This window comes from Amblyraja radiata, chromosome 31 (genome assembly GCF_010909765.2).
Source record: "Amblyraja radiata isolate CabotCenter1 chromosome 31, sAmbRad1.1.pri, whole genome shotgun sequence".
Classification (NCBI taxonomy): Eukaryota; Metazoa; Chordata; class Chondrichthyes; order Rajiformes; family Rajidae; genus Amblyraja; species Amblyraja radiata.
This window is the reverse complement of record NC_045986.1, coordinates 27,178,098-27,205,710: the sequence shown is the minus strand read 5'-3', so window position 1 is coordinate 27,205,710 and position 27,613 is coordinate 27,178,098. Positions and strand designations below refer to the sequence as shown.

Here is a 27,613-nt window from a genome sequence, read left to right as displayed (position 1 = left end):
CAGCTTCCACATTGGGGGCCTTCCTGCCATCTACCTCAGTGCGGGAGGGTTAGTCATCGAGTTCAGGACTTTCCGTTTGACCAGAGCTCCGTAGTTGTTGGTCTGCATTTGTTTTGTTTCTACTTTATTTGCCACATGTACCGTGTTACAGTGACATTCATCTTTGTTCAGACAGATCACTATAAATAAACAACTTAGATAAGCATCTCAGATCCAGTGCAAGTGTGTAGCACTACTACACTGAGCCAGTGTACAGAGTCGCCAGTCTGGCACCACTTTCAAGTCCCAGTTGTTGTAAGTGCAGGGATCTAGACCTGACCACGAGGGCCCGTTGGCGTGGCGACGTTGCAGGGTCGGCCTGGCCAAGCGTAGCCATGGTGTCCTCCGCCACTGTAGGCCGCGTGCTGTCCAAGCTAACACAAGGGTGGGTGGGCAGCCTCCATTGATGGATACCTTGCGATCCCTTTGTTCTGCTCTCCCCCGAAGATAACATCCTATTGATCGCTCCTGTCAACACAAACCTCTCGCTTCTGTGTAAAATTGATAGCTTCTTTCTCCTGAACTTGACACAGAGATTATATTTGATAAAAGATGTCCATTACGTAACAGCAGCAGAAATCCCATAGTTACCACTCTGACCTATCTCTGTCTAAAAAGCTAATTTAAGTGGAGCTACCACTCTGGAAATTAATTTGAGGACTTAAATGTGTAGCGTATGTTTAAAAAAAAAAAAATTTCCTTGGGCTTGTTTTGATTTAGAATGTGTTTTTATAAAAAAAACCATTTCCTTGGGCTTGTTTTGATTTGGAATGTGTCTGATGACTTTTGATCGTGACATTTTAAAATTTATTTTTAGGAGATGGTTTTCTATACAAAACAGTCAGCTGGTGTATCAGAAGAAGATGAAGGTATGTGGTCTCCATGGTAACAGTTTATCACATGGAACATTTCATTATCTTTGGTTCAATGTCGTGAAATTCGGGCAGTTACATTTTTTTGTTGCAGTCCAGCAGTTCTTGTGGGTTTCGTTTCGTTTCGAGATACAGCACAGAATCTGGCCCTTCGCCACACCGGGTCTGCGCCGACCCGCGTCCCCCGCGCCGACCAGCGTCCCCCGCGCATTAACACTATTCTACCCACACTAGGGACAATTTACAATTTTACAGCAGCCAATTAACCTACAAATCTGTGTGATTTTTTTGGAGTGTGGGGGGACACCAGATCACCCGAGGGAAATCCCAGGCAGGTCACAGGGAGAACGTGCAAACTCTGTAACGGCAGCACCCATAGTCAGGATTGAACCTGGGTCTTTGGTGCTGCAACTGTACCACCCTGCTGCCTTTGGGCTGAAAGATTTTGCCAGGTCTGTATTGGGTAATGTTACACTTAGGGCAACGCCTCCACCAGGACAGCCAAAGATGTGCGTGTTTGCAGGTCCGTTGTCCTGTGTAAACTGTGTGGGGGTTTGGGATAACATCCATCTAGTGTATACGGTTGATCGATGGCCGGCATGGACTCTGTGGGCCATAGGGCCCCTTTCCAAGCTGTCTCTCTAAACTAAATGAAAGCTTCTCAGAACAGGCCCGCTCTGCAGCGACCCCCACTGTTTCTGCACCAGTTCTGGGGGGGGGGGGGGGTGGGTTTCACCAGCAGAGGGTCAGCAATAACCACAGTCCAGGATTCCCCCCCAGCAGCCACAAGCACTGAGGAAGTGGACGTGCGGGTTTGTGGGTTAATTAGCCCGCTGGAAATCACCCCTAGAGTGTAGGGAGTGGATGAGAAAATGGGATAACAGAGAACCCGTGTGAACGGGTGATCGATGGTCAGCATGGACTCAGTGGGCTGAAGGGCCTGTTTCCATGCTGTATCTTTCAACCAATATACCCTCCTCCCTCTGCATGAAAAATGTTCCCTGGACCATGGGTAGACAATGAGGAACAGGAGGACACTCTGGATACATTCAAGAGAGAGCTAGATAGGGCTCTTAAAGATAGCGGAGTCAGGGGATATGGGGAGAAGGCAGGAACGGGCTACTGATTGGGGATGATCAGCCATGATCACATTGAATGGGGGTGCTGGCTCGAAGGGCCGAATGGCCTACTCCTGCACCTATTGCCTATTGACAGTTTGGGCGGCACAGTAGCATAGTGGTGGAGCTATTGCCTTACAGTGCCAGAGACCCGGGTTTGATCCTGACTATGGGCGCTGTCTGTACATTCTCCCTGTGACCTGCATGGGTTTTTCCTCCAAGATCTCCAGTTTCCTCCCACACTCCAAAGACGTGCAGGTTTGTAGGTTAATTGGCTTGGTGTAAATTGAAGAAAAAAAAAATTTGTCCCTAGTGAGTGTCGGGTGATGTTATTGTGCGGGGATCGCTGGTTGGTGCGGGATTGGTGGGCAGCAGGGGCAGTTTCTGCACTGTATCTCTAAACCAACATCTACTGTTACCCAGCCTGAGACCAGTTAATGCAGACTGCGGATGGGAGCAGAGAACATCTTTGACCCTTGAATCAGCCGGGGTCAGCCTGAGGCTATGTTGTTGCCTGCACCATCTTTGTCCACTTGGTTAATGACAGGGTGAGATTGTTTCCTTCTTTGAGATATCCTGTTGCGTCTGACCTGCAGGACGCACTAACGGTCGTGGTGGACGATTTGCGGCTTTGTTCCGTCAAGCCCTGCGAGGACATCGAAAGGCGATTCTGCTTCGAGGTTGTTTCTCCCAATAAGTGAGTAAGCAGATGAAATGGCAAAGGGCGGATGAGCTCCTAGCGAGCCAACGGCCACCCACACTTCAGTAGAAGTTGCGATCACTGTTGTATATAGCATTGTAAGGCACAATGATAAAGCACACACACACAACAAACTCCTATACTTCCAGTGGCGGTAGTCCGCAGGAACTGGAGGACAGAGATAGACAATAGACAATAGACAATAGGTGCAGGAGTAGCCCATTCGGCCCTTCGAACCAGCACCGCCATTCAATGTGATCATGGCTGATCATCCCCAATCAGTACCCCGTTCCTGCCTTCTCCCCATATCCCCTGACTCCGCTATTTTTAAGAGCCCTATCTAGCCCGCTCTTGAAAGCATCCAGAGAACCTGCCTCCACCGCCCTCTGTGAGGCAGAGAATTCCACAGACTCACCACTCTCTGTGAGAAAAAGTGTTTCCTCGTCTCCATTCTAAATGGCTTACCCCTTATTCTTAAACTGTGGCCCCTGGTTCTGGACTCCCCCAACATCGGGAACGTGTTTCCTGCCGCTAGCGTGTCCAAGCCCTTAACAATCTTATATGTTTCAATGAGATCGCCTCTCATCCAGAGTGTACAAGCCCAGCTGCTCCATTCTCTTATGTGGTGTGTGGTGCGTCCGTCACCGTTCCCGTTGTAAACCAGCACCGCTGCATCGCTAATGTTTTCAACGATGATGAATGAATGAATGAATGGATGTTGAGACGTTATCTGACCGCCGGCGTTAGGCAGATGCGGTTTCCTAACGACGCATTTATTCCCTGCAGGAGCTGCATGTTGCAGGCAGACTCGGAGAAGTTGCGACTGGGCTGGATCCAGGCAGTGCAGGCCAGCATTGCCACGGCCTACAGGGAAAGTCCGGACAACAACTACATCAATGTAAGTCTGCTCCACCCACCTGCACTTCCCACCACCACCTCTCCCCCCCCCCCCACCCCCCCCCCCCACCTCTTACAGAGGTAATCTTATATAGGTGTATACAGTCATGAGAGGAATAGATCAAACAAGTTGATGCACAGAGTCTCTTGTCCAGAGTAGGGGAATCACGGACCAGGGAGCATACAGTAGGTTCAAGGTGAAGGGGAAAAGATTTAAATGGAATCCGAAGAGTATCTTTTTCACACAAAGGGTGGTGGGTGTATGGAACAAGCTGCCAGAGGAGGTAGTTCAGGCAGGGACTATCCCAACGTTTAAGAAACAGTTGGACAGGTACATGGATAGGACAGGTTTGAAGGGATATGGACCGAGCGCAGGCAAGTGGGACATTGTTGGCCGGTGTGGGCAAGTTGGGCCGAAGGGCCTGTTTCCACACTGTATGACTCTCTATGACCCTCTGGTCAAGCTGCCCGTGGCTGTCCAGCACCCAGTACTTGGAGGATCGGACCTCCGGAACGAGGAAAGGACAATCATTACTTTGAGCACGTTTTGTAGCTTTGTTGGCATCTTTGTGGCGGCTGTTTTGTGTAGTTTGTGTGCAAAAAAGGATTTCACTGCACCCAGGTACATGTGACAATAAATGATCATCTTCATCATCATCGAATGGCAGCCAGCACTGAGCTACAATGGTTCTCTGCTTCCTTCATTGTCTCTCTCTGTACATAAGCATAATCACCCTGGTTGGAACAGAATGTATACAACAGCCCAAATGCAAGAGGTGCCATTTTGCCGCCATTTTGCCGCCATTTTAGAGTCCCAGCAGCATTTGGCCACGAGAGACCGTTGCTGCCATCTCCTCCAGTCGTCCCGTGATAGACAATAGACAATAGGTGCAGGAGTAGGCCATTCGGCCCTTCGAGCCAGTGCCGCCATTCAATGTAATCATGGCTGATCATTCCCAATCAGTACCCCGTTCCTGCCTTTTCCCCATATCCCCTGACTCTGCTATTTTTAAGAGCCCTATCTAGCTCTCTCTTGAAAGTATCCAGAGAACCGGCCTCCACCGCCCTCTGAGGCAGAGAATTCCACAGACTCACCACTCTCTGTGAGAAAAAGTGTTTCCTCGTCTCCGTTCTAAATGGCTTACTCCTTATTCTTAAACTGTGTGGCCCCTGGTTCTGGACTCCCCCAACATCAGGAACATGTTTCCTGCCTCTAGCGTGTCCAAGCCCTTAACAATCTTATCCGATGTCCCTCTCCTTGCCCGGCCCTCTTCAGCTCTCATTCCCCAGAGGAGAGCCTGGCACAGCCGACCTCGCGGGTGGGGCGGGGGGGGGGGGAGATAAAAGGTGTGGGCGTGACCCTGGCACGTGTCCACTCTAACTCTGCCCGTTTCCACACAGAGACTGGACCGCACAGCGTCGCCATCCACCAGCAGCATCGACTCTGCCAGCGAGGCGCGGGACCGTAACGTGAAGGGCGAGAGCATCCTGCAGCGGGTGCAGGGCATCGCGGGTAACGAGCATTGCTGCGACTGCTGCCAGGCCGACCCGCGCTGGGCCAGCATTAACCTCGGCATCACCCTCTGCATCGAGTGCTCCGGGATCCACCGGTACGTCCCCCGCGCCCGCAATCCGCACGCACACCCGCTCCCGAACTCTCCGTTGGCGCAGCGGGTAGAGCTGCTGCTGCCTCACGGCGCCAGAGACCCAGGTTCGGTCCTGAGCTTGGGTGCTGTCTGTGTGGAGTTTGCACCTTCTCCCCGTGGCTGCGTAGGTTTTCTCCGGTTTCCTCCCGCACTCCAAGGACGTTCAGTTTTGTGGGTTGTGTTGAAAGGAACTGCAGATGCTGGCATACACCAAAGTTCGACACAAAGTGCTGGAGTAACCCAGTGGGTGAGGCGGCATCACGAGATGCTTTGTCCAACACTTTATGTCCAGGTTTGTAGGTTAATTGGCTTTGGTAAAATTGTAAATTGCCCCTACTGTGTTGTAGGAAAGTGCTAGTGTTTGGGGTGATCGCTGGTCGGCACGGACTAGGTGGGCCGAAGGGCCTGTTTCCATGCTGCATTTCTAAAGTCTAACGTTTAAAGATTAGTTCATTAGCAGCAAGGAAGGGTTAGAGGACATGCAAACTCCACACAGACAGCACCCGAGGTCAGGATTGAACCCGGGTCTCTGGCGCTGTGGGGCAGGAAGGGTATGGAAGCTGAGGAGAAGATGCTGGAGGTTTGCCGGGATTATAGGGTATTAGCTATAAGTAACAGGATAACCAGAACTGCACGCAATACTCCAAATGCAGCCTAATATATCTGCCACGTCTTGCTGACTCTAACACTCAATGATGAAGCAGGCATCCCAACCTACTTGCTTATTACTCCGGGGAACAGTGGTCAAGAAGGAAGTTTTCTCAGGAAGGCTGAGGTGGGAAGCCAGGAATAAAATTACACGAGTAAATGTTTTTTTTTGTAGTTTGGGTCTGGCGAGATTAGTTGTTGGGGTTTGAGCTTGATATTTTAAGAGATCCTGCACTTTCAGCTTCAGTTTAGTTTAGAGATTCAGCGTGGAAACAGGCCCTTCGGCCCACCCAGTCTTTGCCGACCAGTGTGATCCCCGTTACAATGACACACACTACCCACTAGGGACAATTTACAATTTACCCATTAAGTACGTGGGTATCGGGTTGGCTGTGGGGAGGTCGGGTTTGAACTGACGACTCGAGCGGATCTCCAGAGGCTGAGATGGGCGGCACTGAAGTTAAATACCAAGTGTGGAGTTAGTCCCCTTCTCGCCTCGATGAGCACGGTTTTACAGCGTTCCGGGTCAGCGCTGAGAATATTGAGTGGCCTAAATTAGTCTCTGGGCACCAGCCTGAAATATGAACTCACCTTCTCTGTCTACAGAAGCTGGAGAGTATTTTTAGTGCCTTCTACATCTAATTGAGGGCTTTAAATGTCATTGAGTCATTGGATGTGGAAATAGATCCGTCGGCTCAACATCCATGCTGACCAAGATGCCCCATCAAAACTAGTCCTACTTGGCCCTCATCCCTCTAAACCTTTCCTATCCATTTCCCTGTCCGAATGTCTTTTAAATGCTGTTAGTACCTGCCTGCACTACTAACTCGTTCCATGTCCCCACACTCTCTGTGTGTAAAGTTGCCCCTCAGGCTCCTATTAAATCTTTCCCCTCTCATCTTAAACCTATGTCCTCTGGTTCCTGATTCCCCTACTCAGGGTGAAAGACTCTGTGTATTCACCCTATCTGCTCGAAGTGACGATGGAGTCAAATACCACAGTTGAGAACCAAAGAACATAGAACATTACAGCACAGAAACAGGCCCTTCGGCCCAAAATGTCCGTGCCCAACATGATGCCAAGACCAACTCTAATCTACCTGCACGTGATCCACATCCCTCCATCTCTTGCATATTCATCTGCCTACCTGAAAGCCTCTTAAACTCTGCTATGGTATCTGCCTCCACCACTACCCCTGGCAGCGCGTTCCAGGCACCCACCATCTTCTGTGTCATTTTCTTTAAAAAACTTGCTCTGCTCATCTCCTTTAAACCTTGTCCCTCTCACCTGAAAGCTATACCCTCTAATATGTAGCATCACATAGATACATAGACATTCGGCCCTTCGAGCCAGCACCGCCATTCAATGTGAACATGGCTGATCATCCACAATCAGTACCCCGTTCCTGCCTTCTCCCCATATCCCTTGATTCCGCTAGCCCTAAGCGCTCTATCGAACTCTCTTTTGAATCTCCGCACTGGGAAAAGGTTCTGACTGTCTACCTTATCTATGTCTCTCATAATTGTAAATACTGTGCTACTCTCCGTTCTCCGTTCTCCCCTCAACCCCCCCACCCACATCTGTACACAGAAGAGTCTCTGATCTTCCCACCACAATCCTGTGACCAAGCTAAGCCCTGTGAACAAAGAATAAGTTGATGAGATTGTGTAGCACAATTAACCGGCATCCCACAGAAAGGGAGGTGTGGACGGTGGCTTGTTTGGGTTGTGATATTTCTATTTTTATATTTTCCTAAAGGAGTCTTGGCGTTCAGTGTTCCAAGGTGCGATCTCTCACGCTGGACTCCTGGGAGCCTGAGCTGCTGAAGGTAGAGTGAACTTATATACATCATTGTTTAGATACCAGGAACTGCGGAGGCTGGTTTTCAAAAAAGAACCAACGTGCTGGAGTAACTCAGCGGGTCAGGCAGCATCTCTGGAGAACATGGATAGGTGACGTTTCACAGAGTGCTGGAGTAACTCAGCGGGTCAGGCAGCATCTCTGGAGAACATGGATAGGTGACGTTTCGGGTTGAGACTCTTCAGTAGGTGCAGGTGCTGCCTCACAGCGTCGGAGACCCGGGTTCGATCCTATCCACGGGTGTTGTCTGTACGGAGTTTGTACGTAGTACGTACAACCGCCGTGACCTGTGTGGGATTTCTCTGGGAGCTCCAGTCTCCTCCACATTAAAAGATGTACAAGTGTGTAGGCTAATTGGCTTTGGTAAAATTCTAAATTGTCGCTAGTGTGTGTAGGATAGTGTTAGTGTCCGGGGATCGCTGGTCGTGTTAACTTGAGATGAACGGCCTGTTTCCGCGCTGTATTTCTAAACTAATCTAAATTAAACTTCTGACCAATCTGTAGAAGGGTCCTGACCCAAAACGTCACCTACCCATGTTCTCCAGAGATGCTGCCTGACCCGTTGAGTTACTCCAGCACTCTGAAACGTCACCTACCCATGTTCTCCAGAGATGCTGCCTGACCCACTGAGTTACTCCAGCACTGTGTGAAACGTCACCTATCCCATGTTCTCCAGAGATGCTGCCTGACCCACTGTATGAGTTCATTCAAGAGCTCTCCCGAGTTTAAAAAAAATCAAACTCGTGGAAGCACGTAGAATGTACGTAGCGGGTACGTCGGAGCTCGGGGACATCCCTTAGCGGCTCGTAACGCTAACGGCAGGTACTCGGGAAACGCGGTAAGCTCGGGAAGACTCGTGAAGTTTTATCAACATGTTGAAAAATGCCCACGAGAGCCCCGAGTTCCTACGAGCGGCCATTACCGTAAATCTCCGAGTTCGAATCGGGGGAAACTCGGGAGAACTCTTTGAATGAACTCGTACAGTGGGACAGGGGCTTTTATTCCAGCACTTTGTGTATTTTTTTCCGTTGCTTTTTAACTTGGAATGAATGTCTACAACAAGGTTGTTTTGTTCCAGCTGATGTGCGAGCTCGGAAACAACACTATGAATCATATTTACGAGGGCAGGTGTGAGGAGCACGGACTGAAGAAGCCACAGCCCAACAGCACGAGGTCAGTCAATCAGTGGCCGGCTGCCCCTCACTCACTCACGCCACTCGCTACCGCGGCACGGGCACTTACGATGGCGGCTTCCTTGCCCAAAGGGCTTCGTCCTGGCTGAAACTTAACCCACCCGTCAGCCCTGGGGGATAATGCCCATTCTTGGGGCCCTCTGGTGCTTCTAGAATTGTCCCAGTCCATCGCCACTCTTGTTGAGAGCAAGAGCACAAGGTTATCACGAACAGACTAACCTTGTTCTTGTGACAAAAGTTTTGCCGGAAGCAATAAGGCAAGAAAGTACTGTGAGCAAATTTGGGCCCCATGTCCCTTGGAGCAAGGATGTGCTGGCTCTGGAGAGGGTCCAGAGGAGGTTTACGAGAATGATTCCAGGAATGAGTGGGGGGTCAGCACAGTGCTTCTCAAACTGGTGAATGGTTCACCCAAGGGTGAATGAAATTATTTTGGGGTGAATTAGTTAATTTGTGGTTTTTGCTCGTGTGACAAAATGAATTATATAAAAATTATACAGAAGGGAGAATGATGAAAATTACCACAAACATTTAAAAAATTAGTCGAGGGTGAATTAAATTTTGTGATAAAGACTCAAGGATGAATGACATTGAAATAGTTTAAGAAGCACTGGGTCAGCATATGATGAGCTCTTGACAGCACTGGGCCTCTACTCGCTGGAGTTTAGAAGGTTGAGGGGGAACCACATTGAAATTTACAGAATAATGAAAGGCATAGATAGCGTGGATGTGGAGAGGATGTTTCCACTGGTGGGAGAGTCTAGGACCAGAGGTCATAGTCCCCCTCCCTTTTCATCTGTGCTTGAATTGCCTCATATTGTGTTTTTTTTTTTTTTTTTTTTTTTTTTTTGTTTTTTTTTATATATTTTTTTATTAAAGGTAATCAATTACAATGCTTCAAACAACTTTATATCAAATTAATTCAATTTGCATTAAGTAAAACACTAGTAATACTTATCTACTATTTTTTTAGAAATAATGATAGGAAAAGAATAGAACAGTTATAAATCATTAAGAGAGTGATTAAATAATAATTTGATTATATATAAGAAAGAAAAGAGAAACGAAAAAAAAAAAAAAAATGAAAAACCACAATATGTATTGTTAATAACACTACTACAAGTGATAGTATCAATAAAGACATATATGTTAATTCCAATATAAAAATGAATTATTCTCACCAAATCCCGCAGGGTGCACGCCGAGCTATGTTGCCAAGAATAGCTACTTCTCTAAATACTGTATATATGGAGACCATGTCTGTTCAAAAGAATTATACTTGTCCAATAGGACAAATCTAATTCTTTCCAGATGTAACGTCTCCATCATCTCTGTTGCCCACATTTTGGTTGTGGGGGATAATGTTCCCTTCCAAAATTTCAATATGATTTTTTTCCCAATTATCAAACAGTAATCAAAGGTCATAGGTCATAGTCCCCCTCCCTTTTCATCTGTGCTTGAATTGCCTCATATTGTGTTTTGAATTGAATTCTGTCTTTAATTTGTGTACTAGTCATGTCTCTACTATTTATTTCATTCCGCTTACATGTTTTTCCTCTACTTGCTAAATTTTTGTAAGGTGTCCTTGAGACTCTTGAAAGGCGCCCATAAATAAAATTTATTATTATTATTATATAGTCTCCTTTTAGAAAGGAGGTGAGAGTGTAGTTAATGTGTGGAACTCATTGTCACAGAGGGCTGTGGAGGCCGTCAGTGGATATTTTTAAGGCAGAGATAGACAAATTCTTGATTAGAGCTGGTGTCAAGGGTTATGGGGAGAAGGCAGGAAAATGGGATTCGGAGGCAGAGATCAGCCATGATTGAATGGTGGAGTAGACTCGATGGGCCGAATGGCCTAATTCGACTCCTGTAACCTGTGTGTGAATGCGGGCCCCACAGCGAATGTCATTACCAGGATTCAGTTTTTAATTTGCATTCAAAAGCTTCTCGTTTTCTAATTTTCCTGACAGCATGGGAGGCTATTCAGCCCATCGAGACAATGGCCGGTCCCATCCCTTGCCTATATGTCTCTGTAATTTATTCTCTCTCGTACACACATGAATCCTCCCCACTCCACCCGGTTTCTTCCTGCTTCCCACCTACTACATCAGGGGTAATTTACAATGTCCAATTAACCCACCAAACTGGGTGTCTTTGCAATGTGGGTGGGAAATGGAGCACCAGGGGAAAATGTACACGCTCAAAGCAAGAACGTGCAGACTCCACACAGACAGCATCCACGGTCGGGATCGAACCCAGGCAGTGGAGCTGTGAGGCTGCGCCGCCAACTGTGTCAAGAGTGTTTTATTGTCATGTGCCCCAGATAGAACAATGACATTTTTTTTAGTTAAAAAAAAAATATATTTTATTTATTAAAAGTAATGTAGATTACAGCGATATAAGCCAAGGGTAACACAATACAATTCCTGTACCAGGAATGAAATTCTTACTTGCAGCAGCACAACAGCTTTTGTTGCGTGCTAACCAGTCGCGATACCCATGAGAAGTACGAGTTTTCATACTTCTGTACCTCTTGTCTGAGTTGGTCTTGTTGTTGTGTCCAGCACGGTGACTGTGGGCCGAAGGGCCTATTGCTGTGGTGTGTAGGTTGTACATGTGGCTGCTCGTTCTCACCGCGGCTGGCCCGACTCCCGCACCATCCTGAATTGTACATAACCTTCCAGGCAGCAGAAGGAAGCTTGGATCAAAGCCAAATACGTGGAGAAGAAGTTCCTGAAGAAGCTGCCGACGGCCGAGGCGCTGACAGACGCCGAGCGCAAACCGCGGCGATGGAGCGTCAAGAAGTGCCGGCGGCACAACAGCTCCACCAAAGCCCCGGTGGCCCGGCGACGGTATCGGCACGATCCCGGCAACGTGTCTCCAGCAACGTTTGCCGCAGGTGAGAGGCACAGTGTTCCGTTTCACCGCGTTATATTCTAGCATCTGGTAGTGAGTGGGTGGGTGGGTGAGTGGGTGAGTGAGGGGGTGGGTGAGTGGGTGAGTGGGTGGGTGGGTGAGGGGGTGGGTGGGTGGGTGAGGGGGTGGGTGGGTGAGTGAGTGGGTGGGTGGGTGAGGGGGTGGGTGGGTGAGTGAGTGGGTGGGTGGGTGAGGGGGTGGGTGGGTGAGTGAGTGGGTGGGTGGGTGAGGGGGTGGGTGGGTGGGTGAGTGAGTGGGTGGGTGAGGGGGTGGGTGAGTGGGTGGGTGGGTGAGTGAGTGGGTGGGTGGGTGGGTGAGTGGGTGGGTGAGTGAGTGGGTGAGTGAGGGGGTGGGTGGGTGAGTGAGTGGGTGGGTGAGGGGGTGGGTGGGTGAGTGAGTGGATGGATCAGTGTGTGGGTGGGTGAGTGGGTGGGTGGGTGAGTGGATGGATCAGTGAGTGAGTGGGTGAGTGAGGGGGTGAGTGGGTGAGTGGATGGATCAGTGTGTGGGTGGGTGAGTGAGTGGGTGGGTGAGTGAGTGGGTGAGGGGGTGGGTGAGGGGGTGAGTGGGTGAGTGGGTGGGATCGAACCCGGGTCTCTGACACTGTGAGGCACCACCATGCTGCCCTAAGGGAGACAGAGATCAGCGATGTTGTTTTGTACACCGTTGTTTCTCGGTCCTGGCTCACTGTTGCTCTCCTTCCTGCCCCGTCCCCTCGACAAACACAGCCGCCGCACTGGAGAGAAAGTTCCGCAGAGATTCGCTGTTCTGCCCCGACGAGATGGACTCGCTGTTTTCCTACTTCGACACGACGGCAGGACCTCGCAGTAAGTCTCCCCTCGTGCCCGGCCCCACCGTGCTGGCCCCAACGTACACTGGGGGCCACGTTCCCACAGCACACTCTGCCTGGACCCTCACTGCTGCGAGAGCAAGAATGAATCCCAATCAATGTAGGATTAGTGTAAATGGTGCGTGACGGTCAGTGCAGACTGAGTGGGCTCGTGTTGCTGCATCTTAATATAGACCAGTACAGGGACAGGCCATTCGGCCCACAATGTCTGTGCTGAACATGATGCCAAGTTAAACTAATCTCCTCTGCTTGCATGTGAACCTTGTATATCCCTGCATCCCCTCATCTCCATATGGATTCCCTCCATATACAGGTGGCTCTCAAATGCTAATGCTACTATAGCATCTGCCTCCACCACTATCCCTGGATGTTCCAGGCATTCCCCAGTGTGTGCATGTGTGTGTGCGAGAGAGTGTGTGTGTGAGTGTGTGTGTGTGTGAGTGTGTGTCTGTGAGTGCATGTGTGTGTGCATGTGTGTGTGAGTCTGTGTGTGTGCGTGTGTGTGTACAAGTGTAATCTTTGGGTGAAAAAGACCATGTCCACTCCCTGCGCCATCTCTGCCTCTGGTGACAGTATCTTACATCAGGTGTTCCCTGGGGCGCCGACACTCCCCCCTCTGCGCGGTGCTGTCCCGTTGAGCGTGGTCAGTGGGCGGGTGTTGACCGAGTCCTGTTCTCTACCCCCAGGCCCCGCGGGTCTGAGCAGCGACAGTGGGCTGGGCGGCAGCACTGACGGCAGCACCGACATCCTGGTGTTCGGCACGGTGGTGGACCGCGTCACAGAGGAAGGTTAGTCACCTCGCCCGCGTCTCCGCACCCTCCTTGTAATTACCAAAAATAAATATAATCCATTATTTACAATAAAAATGTGTACAGTGTAAAAACACGATCTACAAAGCCACCATCATAACACAAAGTAAATCATTCTTAAATACGAAATACACTGAACTGTGGGCGGCACAGAGGTAGAGTTACTGCCTCACAGCACCAGAGACCCAGGTTTGAACCTGACTCCAGTTGCTGTCTGTACGGAGTTTGCACGTTCTCCCCGTGACCGTGTGGGGTTACTCCAGGATCTTCGGTTTCCTCCCACACTCCAAAGACGTACAGGTTTGTAGGGTAATTGGCTTTTCAAGTCGGACTGGTTGTAGTACTTTAGTTTAGAGATACAGCGTGGAAACAGGCCCTTCAGCCCAACGAGACTGCACCGACCTGCGATCCCCGCACATTAACACTATCCTACACACGCTAGGGACAATGTTTACATTTATACCAAACCAATTTACCAACAAACCTGTACGTCATTGGAGTGTGGGAGGAAACCGAAGATCCTGGAGAAAACCCATGCGGTCATGGGGAGAACGTACAAACTCCACACAGACAGCACCCGTAGTCAGGATCGAACCCGGGCAGCAACTCCACCTGCGCCACATGGTGGGGAGTTATGCCCCTGTCCCACTTAGGAAACCTGAACGGAAACCTCTGGAGACTTTGCGCCCCGCCCAAGGTTTCCGTGCGGTCCCCGGAGGTTTTTGTCAGTCTCCCTACCTGCTTCCACTACCTGCAACCTCCGGCAACTACCTGTAACCTCCAGGAACCGCACGGAAACCTTGGGTGGGGCGCAAAGTCTCCGGAGGTTTCCATTCAGATTTCCTAAGCAGGCCAGGGGCATAAGGAAGAAAGCCGGAGCAGAGCGATGCTGTGGGGGGGCGCTGACTGTGGCTTTCCTCTGTCGACAGTGGGCGAGGTGTCGGAGGAGTCGAGCGGCGAGGTGGAGATAGAGCCGGAAGCTTCGGACTCGGAGGACGTGCGCGAGCTGCACCCCGGGATGCTGGTGTACAAGGCAGCTCAGGCCCGCAACCTGGCCGTCATGGCCCAGGCCCTGGCCCACGGGGCCAACGTCAACTGGGTCAACGGCGAGGACGAGAACAAGACGCCGCTGATCCAGGCTGTCATCGGGGTGGGTTTGTGCATTCCCTCCCCCCTCTCGCACAACTTGTCTGCCTGCTCATTGCACCGTTCGAGAACTGTTTTGTTTAGTTTATTACCGTTATGTGTGCCGAGGTCGAGTGAAAAAGCATCTGCGTGCTTGCTCTCCAGTCAAAGACTGCACCTGACACATCAACCCATCCACAGTCCACAGATAGAGATAAAGGATAGCAAAAATGCTGGAGAAACTCAGCAGGTGAGGCAGCATCTATGGAGCGAAGGAAATAGGCAACGTTTCGTCCCGAAACGTTGCCTATTTCCTTCGCTCCATAGATGCTGCCTCACCCGCTGAGTTTCTCCAGCATTTTTGTCTCCCTTTGATTTTCCAGCATCTGCAGTTCCTTCTTAAACATAAAGGATACACCATTTAGTGCAAAGATATCGTGTATCTGTACACTGTGGACGGCTCAATTGTAATCATGTATTGTCTCTCTGCTGACCGGTTAGCACGCAACAAAAGCTTCCCACTGGACACGTGACGATAAACTAAACGGAGACTGTGACTTCAACTTCTAACATTGAGTTGTAGGATACCGCAGGCAGCATTCGTGGAGGGAATGGACAGGCGATCTTCTGGGTCTGGACCCTTCTACAGACTGACGGGGTAGGGGAGAGAAAGCCGGATAAGAGAGGTAGGGGTGGGACACAGCCTGGCGAGGGATGGTTCGGGAGACAGGTGAAGGCAGTTTAGACTGGCCGCTTGGTGCAGAAAATGACATCGGCTAGAGGTGAGAAGCTGGATGCTTTCAAGAGAGGGCTCTTAAAAATAGAGTCGGGGGATGTGGGGAGAAGGCAGGAACGGGGTACTGATTGAGGATGATCAGCCATGATCACATTGAATGGCGGTGCTGGCTCGAAGGGCCAAATGGCCTACTCCTGCACCTATTGTCTGTTGTCTATTGTCTAAAAGGCGTCAGGTAAGGAGAGGGGAGCGGGAGAGAAATGTGAAGCTGGAGGAGGGACATTGACGGAAGGTGGGGGGGGGGAGTAAAAGGGAGACGAGAGACTCGGGGATGAGTGATGAAGGTGGGGATAGAAGCAGGGTGACTGGGGCAGAGCGGTGGGAGAGATGGGTGTAACACTGGGGTGGGGGCCCGACTTACGTGTAGATGTTGATGTTCACACTGACGTCCTGGTAAGCTACCCGAGCTGTATGTGGTTGTCTATCTGGCAGGGATGATCCCAGAGTTCACCACATGGGAAGTTCTGGGATTCAGACACTGTGGGAGCGACATCGCCAAATGAGAATGGTGTGAAACGTGGGGGAGAATTTACTGTTCTTAACACCTTATACGGGCGGATGTCCTGGGATTGAACCTGTCCAGGACTGGTTTTGCTACCTGTGAGCTTTGAGGGTTTTTTTTAGGGGGGGGGGGGGGGGGGGGGGGGGGGGGGGGGGGGGGGCTTTTAGCTTCAGACTTTTAACTTTGTAAAGTCAGCCGATGAAGTAACAGGCCAGTGTAAATAGCTCTTTATTGTGTAGAGTGTTAGTGTCAGGTGGGGTGTGATTGGGAATGTGGGGAGAATATGATCCGTGAGGATTAGTGTAAGTGGGTGCTTGATTGCCAGTGTGGACTAGATGGGTTTAAGGGCCTGTCTCTGTGTTGTGTGACACTTGCACCTTGTCAGAACTCTTTCCTCCCATTGTTTGCACAATAATTATTGTTGCATCGCCGTTGTTCCTTGGCAAGCGGGTGCTCGAGTTACTCCAGCCGTTTGTGTCCATCTTCGGTGTAAACCAGCATCTGCAGTTCCTTCTTACACGTCCTTTATCAGATGTGTTTTGTCTTCGCCAGGGATCGCTCGTCACCTGTGAGTTTCTGCTGCAGAACGGGGCCGATGTGAATCAGAAGGACATCCGAGAACGTGGCCCAATTCACCACGCTACCTACCTGGGCCACACTGGGTAAGGACCCTTTAACCCATCTCTCTCAGCCCACCTGTAAATTTGGGGAACGGCAAAAATCCTCTGTCAGACGTTTAATCCAGGCCTCTAGTGTGGCGTGTGTTTGTCGTTTGCCCTGAAGAGGAGCCATGAATGGATGCCATGGGGAAGGGACCTCCACTCCCTCCTCTCACCCCCCAGCATTCCAGCTGTTTAAATGTTGAACTTCCAACATCTTTTAGTTTTAAAGATCCAGAATGCTGTCCTTCCATCACCCGTTCAGTGTTATCCCACTGGCAATTTACAGAGGGCATTAGCCCACAAACTCACACCCTCCTGGGATACACAGCCCACAATGTCTGTGCTGGATGTGATGCCAGGTTAAACTAATCTCCTCCATCTGCACGTGATCCATATGTCTCCATTCCCTGCATATCCATGTACACCATCTTATACACCACTGTTGTACCTGCCTCCACCGCCACCCCCGCCTGCATATCCCAGTCATCCACCACTATCTGTGTAAAACTAAACCTGCCCCGCACATCTCCTTTAAACTTTGCCCCTCTCACCATTTGTGCGTGTGCGTGTGTGCGTCGTGTTGCTGTACTGGTGCAGTGTGATGTTAGTGAGGGCTGACGTGAAGCAAACGTCTTCTCACTTAGAATAGAATAGAATATTCCTTTAATAATCCTTTTCAGGAAATTATTTGCCACGACAGCTTCATTATGTGCCCCCCCTTTACAGCCAGGTGTGCCTCTTCCTCAAGCGGGGCGCCAACCAGAACGCGGTGGACGATGACGGGCAGGATCCGCTCAGCATCGCGGTGCAGGCGGCCAACGCTGACATCGTCACTCTGTAAGCTTCATCTACCCATCCAAACGCCGCTTAAACACCAGTTATATCTGCCTCCACGACCACCACCCCTGGCAGCACGATCCTGTCCCCTCTCTCGCTTGCCCCCCCCCTCTCTCGTCCGCCCCCTCCTATCACCTCTCGCCCCCTCCCGTCCCCTCTCTCGCCCCCCCTCCCCGTCCCCCCTCCCCCCCCTTGCTCTAAGGGTAGTACGGTGGTGAAGGATTACTAATCCACGCTCTCTCTTCCTCCTCCCCCCCCCCTCGCAGGCTACGACTGGCAAGGATGAATGAGGAGATGCGTGAGACTGAAGGCCCGTTTGGACAGCCAGGTCAATATCCCAGCAGCAGTCCCACCGAGCTCCAGTACAGGAAGTGCATTCAGGAGTTTATCAGTCTTAAGATAGATGAGTGTTAGGAGGGGCCTCCCCCAGCGGGCGATGTCACTGGGCCTTCCTCGTGGGTGGTGTCTGGGCCAGTGGGCCATTTGTCCCATGACTGCGTTCACTGGCGTTGGTGGTGAAAGAGGACTAGGTACAGTGCTCGCCTTTGGTGTTGTGTGAACAGATAACTAGCCTTCGCCAGTTTCCAGTTTTACTGTGCGAGCTCTGTAAATTTAGTAACTTATGAAAGAGTTAGTGACAGGGCATCCCTTATCTCTGCTGGTGGGCCACTTCACCTGCACAGACCTGACCACATCTGAAGAAGGGTTTCGGCCCGAAACGTCACCCATTTCCTTCGCTCCATAGATGCTGCTGCACCCGTTGAGTTTCTCCAGCACTTTTGTCTACCTTTGATTTTCCAGCATCTGCAGTTCCTTCTTAAAAACGGAGAATTCACAGTCTCAAAACAGAAAAAAATAATACGGTTAGAAACTAAGATGGACACACATAGTTGGAGTAACTCAGCGGGTTAGGCAGTGGGTTTTGCTGCCCGACCCGCTGAGTTATTCCAGCTCGATGCGTCTATCTTCGGTTTAAACTGGAACCAGTTCCTTCCTACAGACAGGTCAGGAATGGAGATTTCAATTTGAAGACACAAGGTACTGCAGATGCCGGTTTACACAAAAAAAGTGCTGGAGTAACCCACAAAAAAGTAAAGTGCTGGAGTAACTCAGCGGGTCAGGCAGCATCTCTGGAGGACACAGATAGGTGACGTTTCAGGTCGGGACCCCAATGTCTATCAGAGATCTGCTGAGTTGTTTTTATTGTAAACAAGCATCTGACATTCCTTGCGCCTCCAAAAGAAAGGCAGAATCAACAGGCTTACTTGTTTCAAAAGGAAGGCTGGGTTCACAAGTCACCAAATGTAAAGTAAAAAAACCTTCTCCGCTTTCACCAGCAACATCACGTGATGCCAGTGTGCAAGCCTGATACATGCGGCACTGCTGGGTTGAGATGAGAAACATGCACTCGGACTTGGCTGCATTGGTGCTGCAGAATCCGTTACCTTGGTCACGGGGGTAAAATGCATTCTGGCACATTAGGAAGATTTATTAGTACAAGTGAGCTCAGTGAAACATCCTGCACTGGGCTCACTTTAATAACATCAACAGTTTATGAATAGCCATTTTTAACTGCCCGTTGAATAACTTGAAATAGGAACTAAATATGACTTTATATGATATTCAGCTTTTCTATGACGCATCTGTGGAAATGCAGAGCGAGGAGGTGTGGAGCCATATGAACCTAGCTCATTCAAACATTTCTTTACTGAGAGGCTGCATCCAGGAACCAGGGGCTGAGTCTTCGAGATCCAGCTCGAGGGTTTTCTGTAACTCAGTTCCCTGGTGACACTGTGCGAATGGTGATTTATCAATGACAGACCAGCTCACCTTGTCAAAGAATAGGACTGATTCTGGCTTGGTGCCTGTACAGTAGGTGTTGTGTGTGTGTAGATGATGTGTTCATGCTTGATTTCCTTTAATTGGCTGGTTACAAGTCTTTCTCAAATCATCAAAAAAAAATCACACTTTTTTTGGGGGGGGGGAGGGTTGGGGGCAAGTTCTGTAAATATTTAAAAAAGGAGTTTTTGTTCTGGTTGGGACAGTTTATTTAAAATGAAATAAGAGTATGAATTAGATTATATGTATAAAGCAACTTGGTGCACTTTTCCTACCTTACAGTATTGTTTTCTGTTACACTTTGTGAATTCTCTCAACAGTGGAAGTGTTGTTTTAAGTGTTTATTTATATGAATTGCCCGGAGGAATTGTGCAATGAAAAAAGAAACCAATGCAGGTAAACTGTGTTTATTGTTGGAGATGTGTTTTTTTCTTTTGTAACACCATAGAGTGTATTTTTTTAAATTGACACATTTTGTTTTGTATTGGCCCAGTAGACATAATGTCTGAGCTTTTAGTCAGCGTGTTTTTATTCCGTTGTTTGGCATAGAGCACACGGCAAGTTCTTAATAGATCAGTTTTATTACATTTTTTTTTAAAGCTGCTTGATTTTTCCGCTAAGCCTCAGATTACAGGAGAGGTTAGATAAACTCGGATAGCCTCAGAGTGTAAAGTACAAGACAGAATTTCAATTGAAGATTTATTTTTTTTTGCTTTTTAAAATTGTACCTGGCGTTAGCCAGGTACAATTTTAAAAAGCAAAAATAAATAAATCTTCAATTGAGATTCTGTCTTGTACTTTACATGGAACAGTTTTTAAACTGGTTTGTCATATCTCAAAACCAACTCATTGTCTCGTAGTCTAATGCGAGAGGCAAGGTGCAAGGCTGGTAAATAAAGTGTGCCTTTGGGCAAAAAAAGGGAACTATAAAACACTAATGTTTAAACGTGTCTGAAGAAGGGTCTCGACCCGAAACGTCACCCATTCCTTCTCTCCAGAAATGCTGCCTGTCCCGCTGAGTTACTCCAGCATTTTGTGTATACTAATGTGTAAACGCCCCATCCCTTTCCAGCACTCAGTGGGTTTGCCATTCTGTGTCTAGTGTCAGGGTGAGAATAGAACAGAGCAGGAACAGGTTCCTCGGGCTATGCAGAATATCATCCCATGCAAGACCAATCTCCTCTGCCTCCATGTCATATTGCTTAATTCCTGGCATATCCATGTCCCAACCAAAAGCCACTATCATAACTACCTCCACCACCAGTCCTGGTAGTGTGTTCTAGGCACCCAACACCCTCAAGAGAAACTTGCCCTGAACATTCTTTAAACTTAGTCCCCTTCACCCCAATGCCATGCCCTCTACTCTTTGACATTCCCGCCCTGGAGAAAAAGGTTCTGACAAGTAAGTCTACCTTATCGATGGCTCAATGTTATATACTTCTACCAGGTCTCCCTCAGCCTCCAGACAAAACAACCCTAGTTTCCCTTTCCCACGACTTTCAGTCTGAAGAAGGGTCTCGACCCGAAACATCACCCGTTCCTTCTCTCCAGAGATGCTGCCTGTCCCGCTGAGTTACTCCAGCATTTTGTGCCTGTCCTAGTTTATCTAACCCCTCCTTGTAACTAAAACCCTCGATTCCAGGCAGCTTCCTAGTAAATTTAATTTGCACCTTCTACAGAGACTCCACATCCTGTAACAGGGCGACCAGAGGTTGCTGTTGTTAGGATGCCTCGGTATCTCTCGCACAAACAGAAGAACGAGCAAACATTCACCACACACCCCTTTCTCCCATCGACACAGGACCTCACCACGGAGGGCGCTCTGCTTGCTGCACCACAGTGCATTGTAGTACTTTGATTCAGTAAAGTACTTCCACAGATATTGATCCTCACTCAGGTCTGTTTAATGGCCAGGCCCACTGTTATAGGGGAAACACTGGCCTCCATATCTTGGATTTATGTCACCAGCAAGTTGAAGTGGTTTACCAAGTCTCCCGACTAGAGACAATGAAGCAGGATTGGACTGCAGGCTGCTGGAGCCTGCTTTGCCATTCAATGTTCGTGTCAGTCCTGGTCCCGAGTCTGACTCCCTCATGGTGCTGAGGTTCAGCCTTGGGCAGAGAGTTAATCGGCACCTCGCCCCAGCACGTGTCTGACCATTAATCTCACAGCCGCTCTCCCGCGCTAACACCATCTCTAGAGGTCCTTAACATCCAAAGATGAAGTAGGGGATAGTCGGTGGAAGCAAGTACAATAACATTTAAATGACAGGTACGTGTAAGGGACAAGGTTAGAGGGTTAGAAACAAAGAAAATAGGTGCAGGAGTAGGCCATTCGGCCCTTCGAGCCTGCACCACCATTCAATATGATCATGGCTGATCATCCAACTCAATATCCCATCCCTGCCTTCCCTCCATACCCCCTGATCCCTTTAGCCACAAGGACCACATCTAACTCTCTCTTAAATATAGCCAATGAATTGGCCTCAACTATGGGCCCTGCACAGGCAAATGGGACTAGCGTAGATGGGGCAGCATGGGCGAGTTGGGCCAAAGGGACTGTGTCCGTATTATATGACTCTAAACCCTATCAAGCCCCCACTGCCCTCTCGATTAGAGAATCAACGATTCACTATTTCAGGCTGAGTAAGTGTTATCAATTTAATTCTGAATCACAGACCCCTTTCTTGCAGACAGACCCCAGGGTTAGACCCCCCCCCCCCCCCCCCAGCCTGGGGAAATATCCTCCTTGCTCTATCATCATTGCCATTCCCCTATAAATCATCAAATTAACCAACTTAACTAAATGAACAACTTCATTGTTCATAAAGTGTGGCTTTGTTGAGTTGGAATCCAGATCTGCTTAGAACAATATTGCACAGGAACAGCCACAGATGATGCCAAGATAAACTATCCTCATCTGGCTGCACACGAGGCACATACATCCATATCTGTGTGCCCCTTAAAGGGCCCGGCCCACTTTCACGACCTAATTCACGACCTTTTTTACTCGTGGACATTTTTCATCAGGCTAGAAAAACGCCCCGACCTACTTGATGCCACGAGTGCCTACGACTAGCATCACGACCTACCTACGGCCTCGTGACGACCATGCTGCGAGTACGAGTCAAGGGCAAACTCGGCAGAGGTTTGAAAGTGGGACAGGCCCTTTAATGCTGCCATCTGTACAAAACATCCCAGTTGTCTTCCCACCATACAATTGAATATACACTCTCTTGCCTCCCACAGGACTCCGAGGATTTTCCAGTTAAAATTACTTTTTCCAACTCGATCCTTAACGGCTGTGCCTCAGCCCGAGGCCGAGCCTCACCCAGTAATGGGGCAACTGAACTGTGGGAAGCCCCTCTGTGGGAAGAGAGCTCATTGTTGGAATGGCCTCAGTATCTCCAGCACAAACAGCAGAATGAGCAGACACTAACCACACACCCCTTCCCCTTCCCACACTCTCCAGCCTCTGGGACAGACAGGCCCTCAGTATCTGACACAAATCATCCACAGACTCCAGTGAAGTAGCCTTTCTCAGTAGATGTCAGGGAGAAGGCAGGAGAATGGGGTTAGGAGTGGGAGATAGATCAGCCACGATTGAATGGCGGATGGGCTGAATGGCCTAATTCTGCTCCTATCACTTATGAACTCCAGTGAGCATTGGTCTTACACTTTAACTCCCAATGTTTTGAGGTTGCCCATGGCTGTTAGCAAATGCCTGTCGTTCCTTGATCGAGTAACCCTACAATTACATTCCAGATTTCACCTGTAATGCAAGAGCTGCTGGTTTTCAATATTGCTCGGAGGTTCGATCCTAGATTTGTGCGTGAGAGAAAAACCTAGCTACCCTAAAGAAAATTCTGTAGCGTTGTTTCAGGAGGAAAGATTTAGAACGCAGTGTCCCCAAAGCCCCTGGCAAATGAGGAGGTTTTTCAAGAACTGCGTGTTAGTTGGCAACCAGATAAATAAAAACAGTGATTTTTAAGAACTTTTTCCAACGACATTCGCTCTGTTTAGATTGAAGTGTTTTGATTTATCCGTCTGCCAACTAACACATCGTTCTTCCCCCACTGAATGTGCCAGGTTCCCCCATCAGCCTCGTGAGTGGGCAAACTCAGTGCTTCGCCAGCTTTAGTTTTGTCCCAGCTGTTACCTTGCATCAGCCTTGAGGGAGGTAACTTGCAACTCGTGTGGTCAAATGTAAGCGTGGCTGGATATTCAACCCCCTGCCTCTGTTGGCATCTTTTCTCCAGAGGAAATGAAACAAACTATTCTCACAATATCCCTTAAATTCACTACTTCCTTCAAAACACAAATAGTTAAATTACCCAGGAAAGGATGTTGTCCATCCCAGGGGTTCACCCAGATGCTTCATCAGGGTCACAGATTGGTCGACCCACCCCCCCACCACACCTCACTGTTTATGGAGGCAGTTTCAGGACTGGGGCGTAGCAGGGGGAGGTGGCAGAGAGCCTGATAAATGTCAAACTGTATCACCTTGCCCCAGGACACAGGGGAGCGGTGGGGTGGAGGAGAGGAGTGGGCATGGGGAGACCAAATGGATAGTTAGTAGTCGATGCCAAAGGATAATTGGCAAAGTACCACGGCTAACTTTGCGTGTATGTGAGTGTTAGATATCGTAGTAGAAAGTGCAAACCTGCATTTTAAGTAAAATTATTGTGAAAAGTGTAGAATTGCTATAGGCTGCAAGTCTTGCTGTAAATAAGCTTTGCAACTTAACCCTGTCACTGCCTGCTTGGTCATGAGCCTGTGCATTCTCTATCTGTACTGGATGTTGTACTTCGACACATTCTGGATCTGTATATCTTTGTACAATTTACACCTGTGTCTGCTTTCTTAATGTCTTTTGAAACACTTAATAAATTCAGTTTGAAATCCTAACAACAAATGGTGCTGCTTCCTTTTGCGGGCTCGTTTACGACAGATTAAATCCTGGCACTTGCTGCCGTGTCTGTTACTGATATCCTCTTTAAGAAACATTGCATCAGTGTTAAAGTTCGCAGGAGTAATTCCGATGCGAAGAATTTCATTACTTTAGTTTTCCGCTGCCCTGTGGTGTACACGGCTCACGGCCTCTCCCACCCCTCGCAACCCTTGTGCATGTCAGCTATGGCTCAATATCCTCACATGGTCGAGAGCCCAGGTCCGACTCTGGAGACCAATTTTAGAACAGGACAAGAACAGGCCCTTCGGCCCACAATGTCCGTGCTGAACAGATGCCAAATTACATCATCTCCTCTGCCTGCATATGAAACCATATCCCTTCAATGCACCTATCAATTCTGCCCCTACTACCACCCCTAGCAACATATTTCACGCACTCACCACCCTCGATCGGAAAATAAAATTGCCCGGCACATCTCCTTTAAACTTTGTCCCTCCCTACTTTAAAGCCTTGCCCTCTCATCTTTGACATTTCCACCTTGAGAAAAAGGTTGTGACCAGCTATTAATGGCTCTCATAGCGTTACATACTTTTAATCGAGTCTCCCCTCGCCCTCCGACACTTTCAGATAAAACAATCCAGCTTTTTCCAACCTCTCCTCGTAGCGAGTATCCTCTAATCCAGGCAGTGTTCTGGTAAATCTCTTCTGCATCCTCTCTAAAGCCTCAACATCCTTCTTGTAAAGAGGCGACCAGAACTGCAAACAATCACAGAATCAGTGAAGTGATTTTGGTTTCTCACCATGCTGCATTGCATAGTTCGGGTCAATTTGGATGCAAGGTTAAAGCTTGCATCCAAAGGTCCCCTTGACAATGTGCAGGGAAATCTCCCGAGCAGCCAAAACAAATCTATTCCTCAAACAAAAAAATATCAGAACATCATCTGGTTGTTACTACAACACCACTACTGGATCACCTGGTCACGAACCATTTTAACTCCCCTGGCCATTCCCATACTGACCTTCCTGCCCTGGGCCTCCATCATTGCCTGAGTGTGGCCACGTGCAAACTGGAGGAACAGCACCTCGTATTTCGCTTGGGTAGCTTACAAGCCAGCGGCATCAACATTGAATTCGCTAATTTTAGGTAACTTCTGCATGCACTGCTCTCCCCCTTGTTTCCCCCCTCTCTCACCCCACTTCACCACTAAAAGTCTGTTAACCAGTTCCACAGTTCGTAATGATGTATGTATTCCTCTTGGGATCATTTTGGTGAGGAAGGGCCCCGACCTGAAATGCCACCTGATCATTCCCTCCACAGATGCTGCCTGACCCGTTGAGTTTCCCCAACATTTTGCGTTTCACTATAAATGATGGACCTTTCCACAAAAAATATTTTCGTGCCCGGCCAAAACATGACCTGGTTGGACGACCTTTCACTCCCCTTCAATTAACAACTCTGTTCTCCCAGCATTCCTCGCCTGTCCAGGCCACATGCTGGGAGGGAATTGTCCAGCCTTTATCTTTCTCGATTATTATTTGTTGCCTAACTCGCTGGCTTTGCAAAAACCCACAGAAGGTTAAAATATTTAAAGTGTGGTCTTCGACCAAACAACACATCAATAGACGTTGAACAGCTTTGAGCAGAGACAAGCTTGGAGCTGGAGACCCAGGTGTTGGGACAGACCTGTTCTGCACCCGTCTCTCCCACTGGGCCAGGAGTCAGAGTGGTGTTCACTGTGGTGTGCCTCTTTTTTCAACATGTTGGAACTTGCAGCATTAGCTTTGTAAACTGCTTCAGACTATTTGAAAACGCACAAAACTGCTGCAACCATAATTTCTATGTTCAAGAAGGAACTGCAGATGCTGGAAAATTGAAGGTAGACAAAAGTGCTGGAGAAACTCAGCGGGTGCAGCAGCATCTATGGAGCGGAGGAAATAGGCAACGTTTCGGGCCGAAACCCTTCTTCAGACTCTTTGTCTACCATAATTTCTATGCTATTTTAAAACAAATGAGGGTTAGCGGGAGACCTTGGATCTTTATAACATCATGAAGGGCACAGATAAGGTGAATAGCCAAAGTAGGGGAATCCTAAACTAGAGAGCATGGGTTGAAGATGAGAGGCGAATGATTTGAAAGGGACCTTGGGCAAGTTCTTCACAGAGGGCGAGGCGTACATTGAACGAGATGTAAAAGGAAGCTGTGACAGCGACACAAGTAAAAAAGACAGCTAAACAGTTATATGTGGATAGGAAAGGTATGGAGGTATATGGACCAGGCACAGGCAAGCAGGTTTAGCTCAGTTGGGCAACTTGGCTGCATGGGCCATGTTGGGCCAAGGGCCTGCTTCCGTACTCAAAGACTACATAGTATATATTGTAGCAAAATCCTGAGCGGATTTATACCAGAACCCATTTTTTAGTTTAGTTTAGCGATACAAATGGAAACAGGTCCTTCAGCCCACCGGGTCCACGCTGACCAATGATCACCCAAACACACTAATTCTATATTATCCCACTCTCTCATCTAGAGCATACACGCAAGTGGCATTTTGCAGAGGCCCATTTTAATCTATAAACCTGCACATCTTCAAGACATGGGAGAAAACCGGAGCACTCGGAGGAAACCCACGCGGTCACAGGGAGAACATGCAAACTCCACAGAGACAGCACCCGATGTCAGGATTAATCCCAGATCTCAGGCAGTGCAAGGTAGCAGCTCTACCAGCTCCACCACTGTGTTCTGGGGCAGGAAGGCCCTGCTTCATTCACAAGCCCCTTAGAAATGGGGCCAAACTGGTCCATAACAAAAAATCACAGTCACACAGCACACAAACAGCAGCCTTCAGCCGAATCAGTCAATGCCAACCAAGGTACCTCATCCCATTTGCCCACACGACCCACATCACTCCAAACCACTCCTAGCCATGCACCTGCCCAAATATATTTTAAGAAACTTTCAGGCAAATATATTTTGGGAGATTCAGAAATAGCAAGGTGGTACATTCTGAAGAGAGTTGAGAGACTCGTTGAACAGAGTTCGAAAGATAAAACACATAGTATAAAGAATGTAGGGGTGTTGTAAAGGTTTAAGCTATTGGGCTATAGTTGAACTAATAACCAGAAGGTAGAGTTCAGATCTCAGCACTTTGGAACTTGAGGGTTGAATCCTTCAATAAAATGGTAATATTAGGTTTCAGGTTTATTGCTTTCACGTGAAGTGGGGTACAGTGACAAGTTGGTGTTTGCGTGTATTTCCAAGCAAATCGGTTAATACTTGTCATAGTTAGTACAATCAGCGCAAAACAAGTACAACGGGTGGAGGGAAGGGGAGGGTAAATAGTGGTAGATTTAAGGGGTTTGAAACAGTGGTAGATTGTCTCGGATAATATTCGATCC

The 27,613-nt window shown here is 48.7% G+C and overlaps 1 protein-coding gene across 2 annotated transcripts in view; it reads left to right on the top strand.

Moving 5' to 3' along the window:
• acap3 (ArfGAP with coiled-coil, ankyrin repeat and PH domains 3) overlaps positions 1-27,613 on the top strand; it is a 168,339-nt gene that overhangs the window by 136,698 nt on the left and 4,028 nt on the right. Inside the window, exons 12-25 of one of the 2 annotated variants that reach the window (XR_004416567.1) lie at positions 857-908; positions 2,626-2,726; positions 3,516-3,627; positions 5,028-5,236; positions 7,679-7,748; positions 8,859-8,953; positions 11,655-11,869; positions 12,615-12,713; positions 13,423-13,524; positions 14,475-14,695; positions 16,521-16,630; positions 17,357-17,467; positions 17,734-19,945; positions 20,045-20,666. Coding sequence is in view for 1 of the 2 variants with exons in the window: in XM_033048279.1 (XP_032904170.1) it covers positions 857-908; positions 2,626-2,726; positions 3,516-3,627; positions 5,028-5,236; positions 7,679-7,748; positions 8,859-8,953; positions 11,655-11,869; positions 12,615-12,713; positions 13,423-13,524; positions 14,475-14,695; positions 16,521-16,630; positions 17,357-17,467; positions 17,734-17,795 (1,559 nt within the window). In the remaining variant the exon portion in view is untranslated. Of the gene's footprint in view, positions 1-856; positions 909-2,625; positions 2,727-3,515; positions 3,628-5,027; positions 5,237-7,678; positions 7,749-8,858; positions 8,954-11,654; positions 11,870-12,614; positions 12,714-13,422; positions 13,525-14,474; positions 14,696-16,520; positions 16,631-17,356; positions 17,468-17,733; positions 19,946-20,044; positions 20,667-27,613 lie in introns of those variants that run through there. The other variant, XM_033048279.1, reaches the window with a different exon arrangement.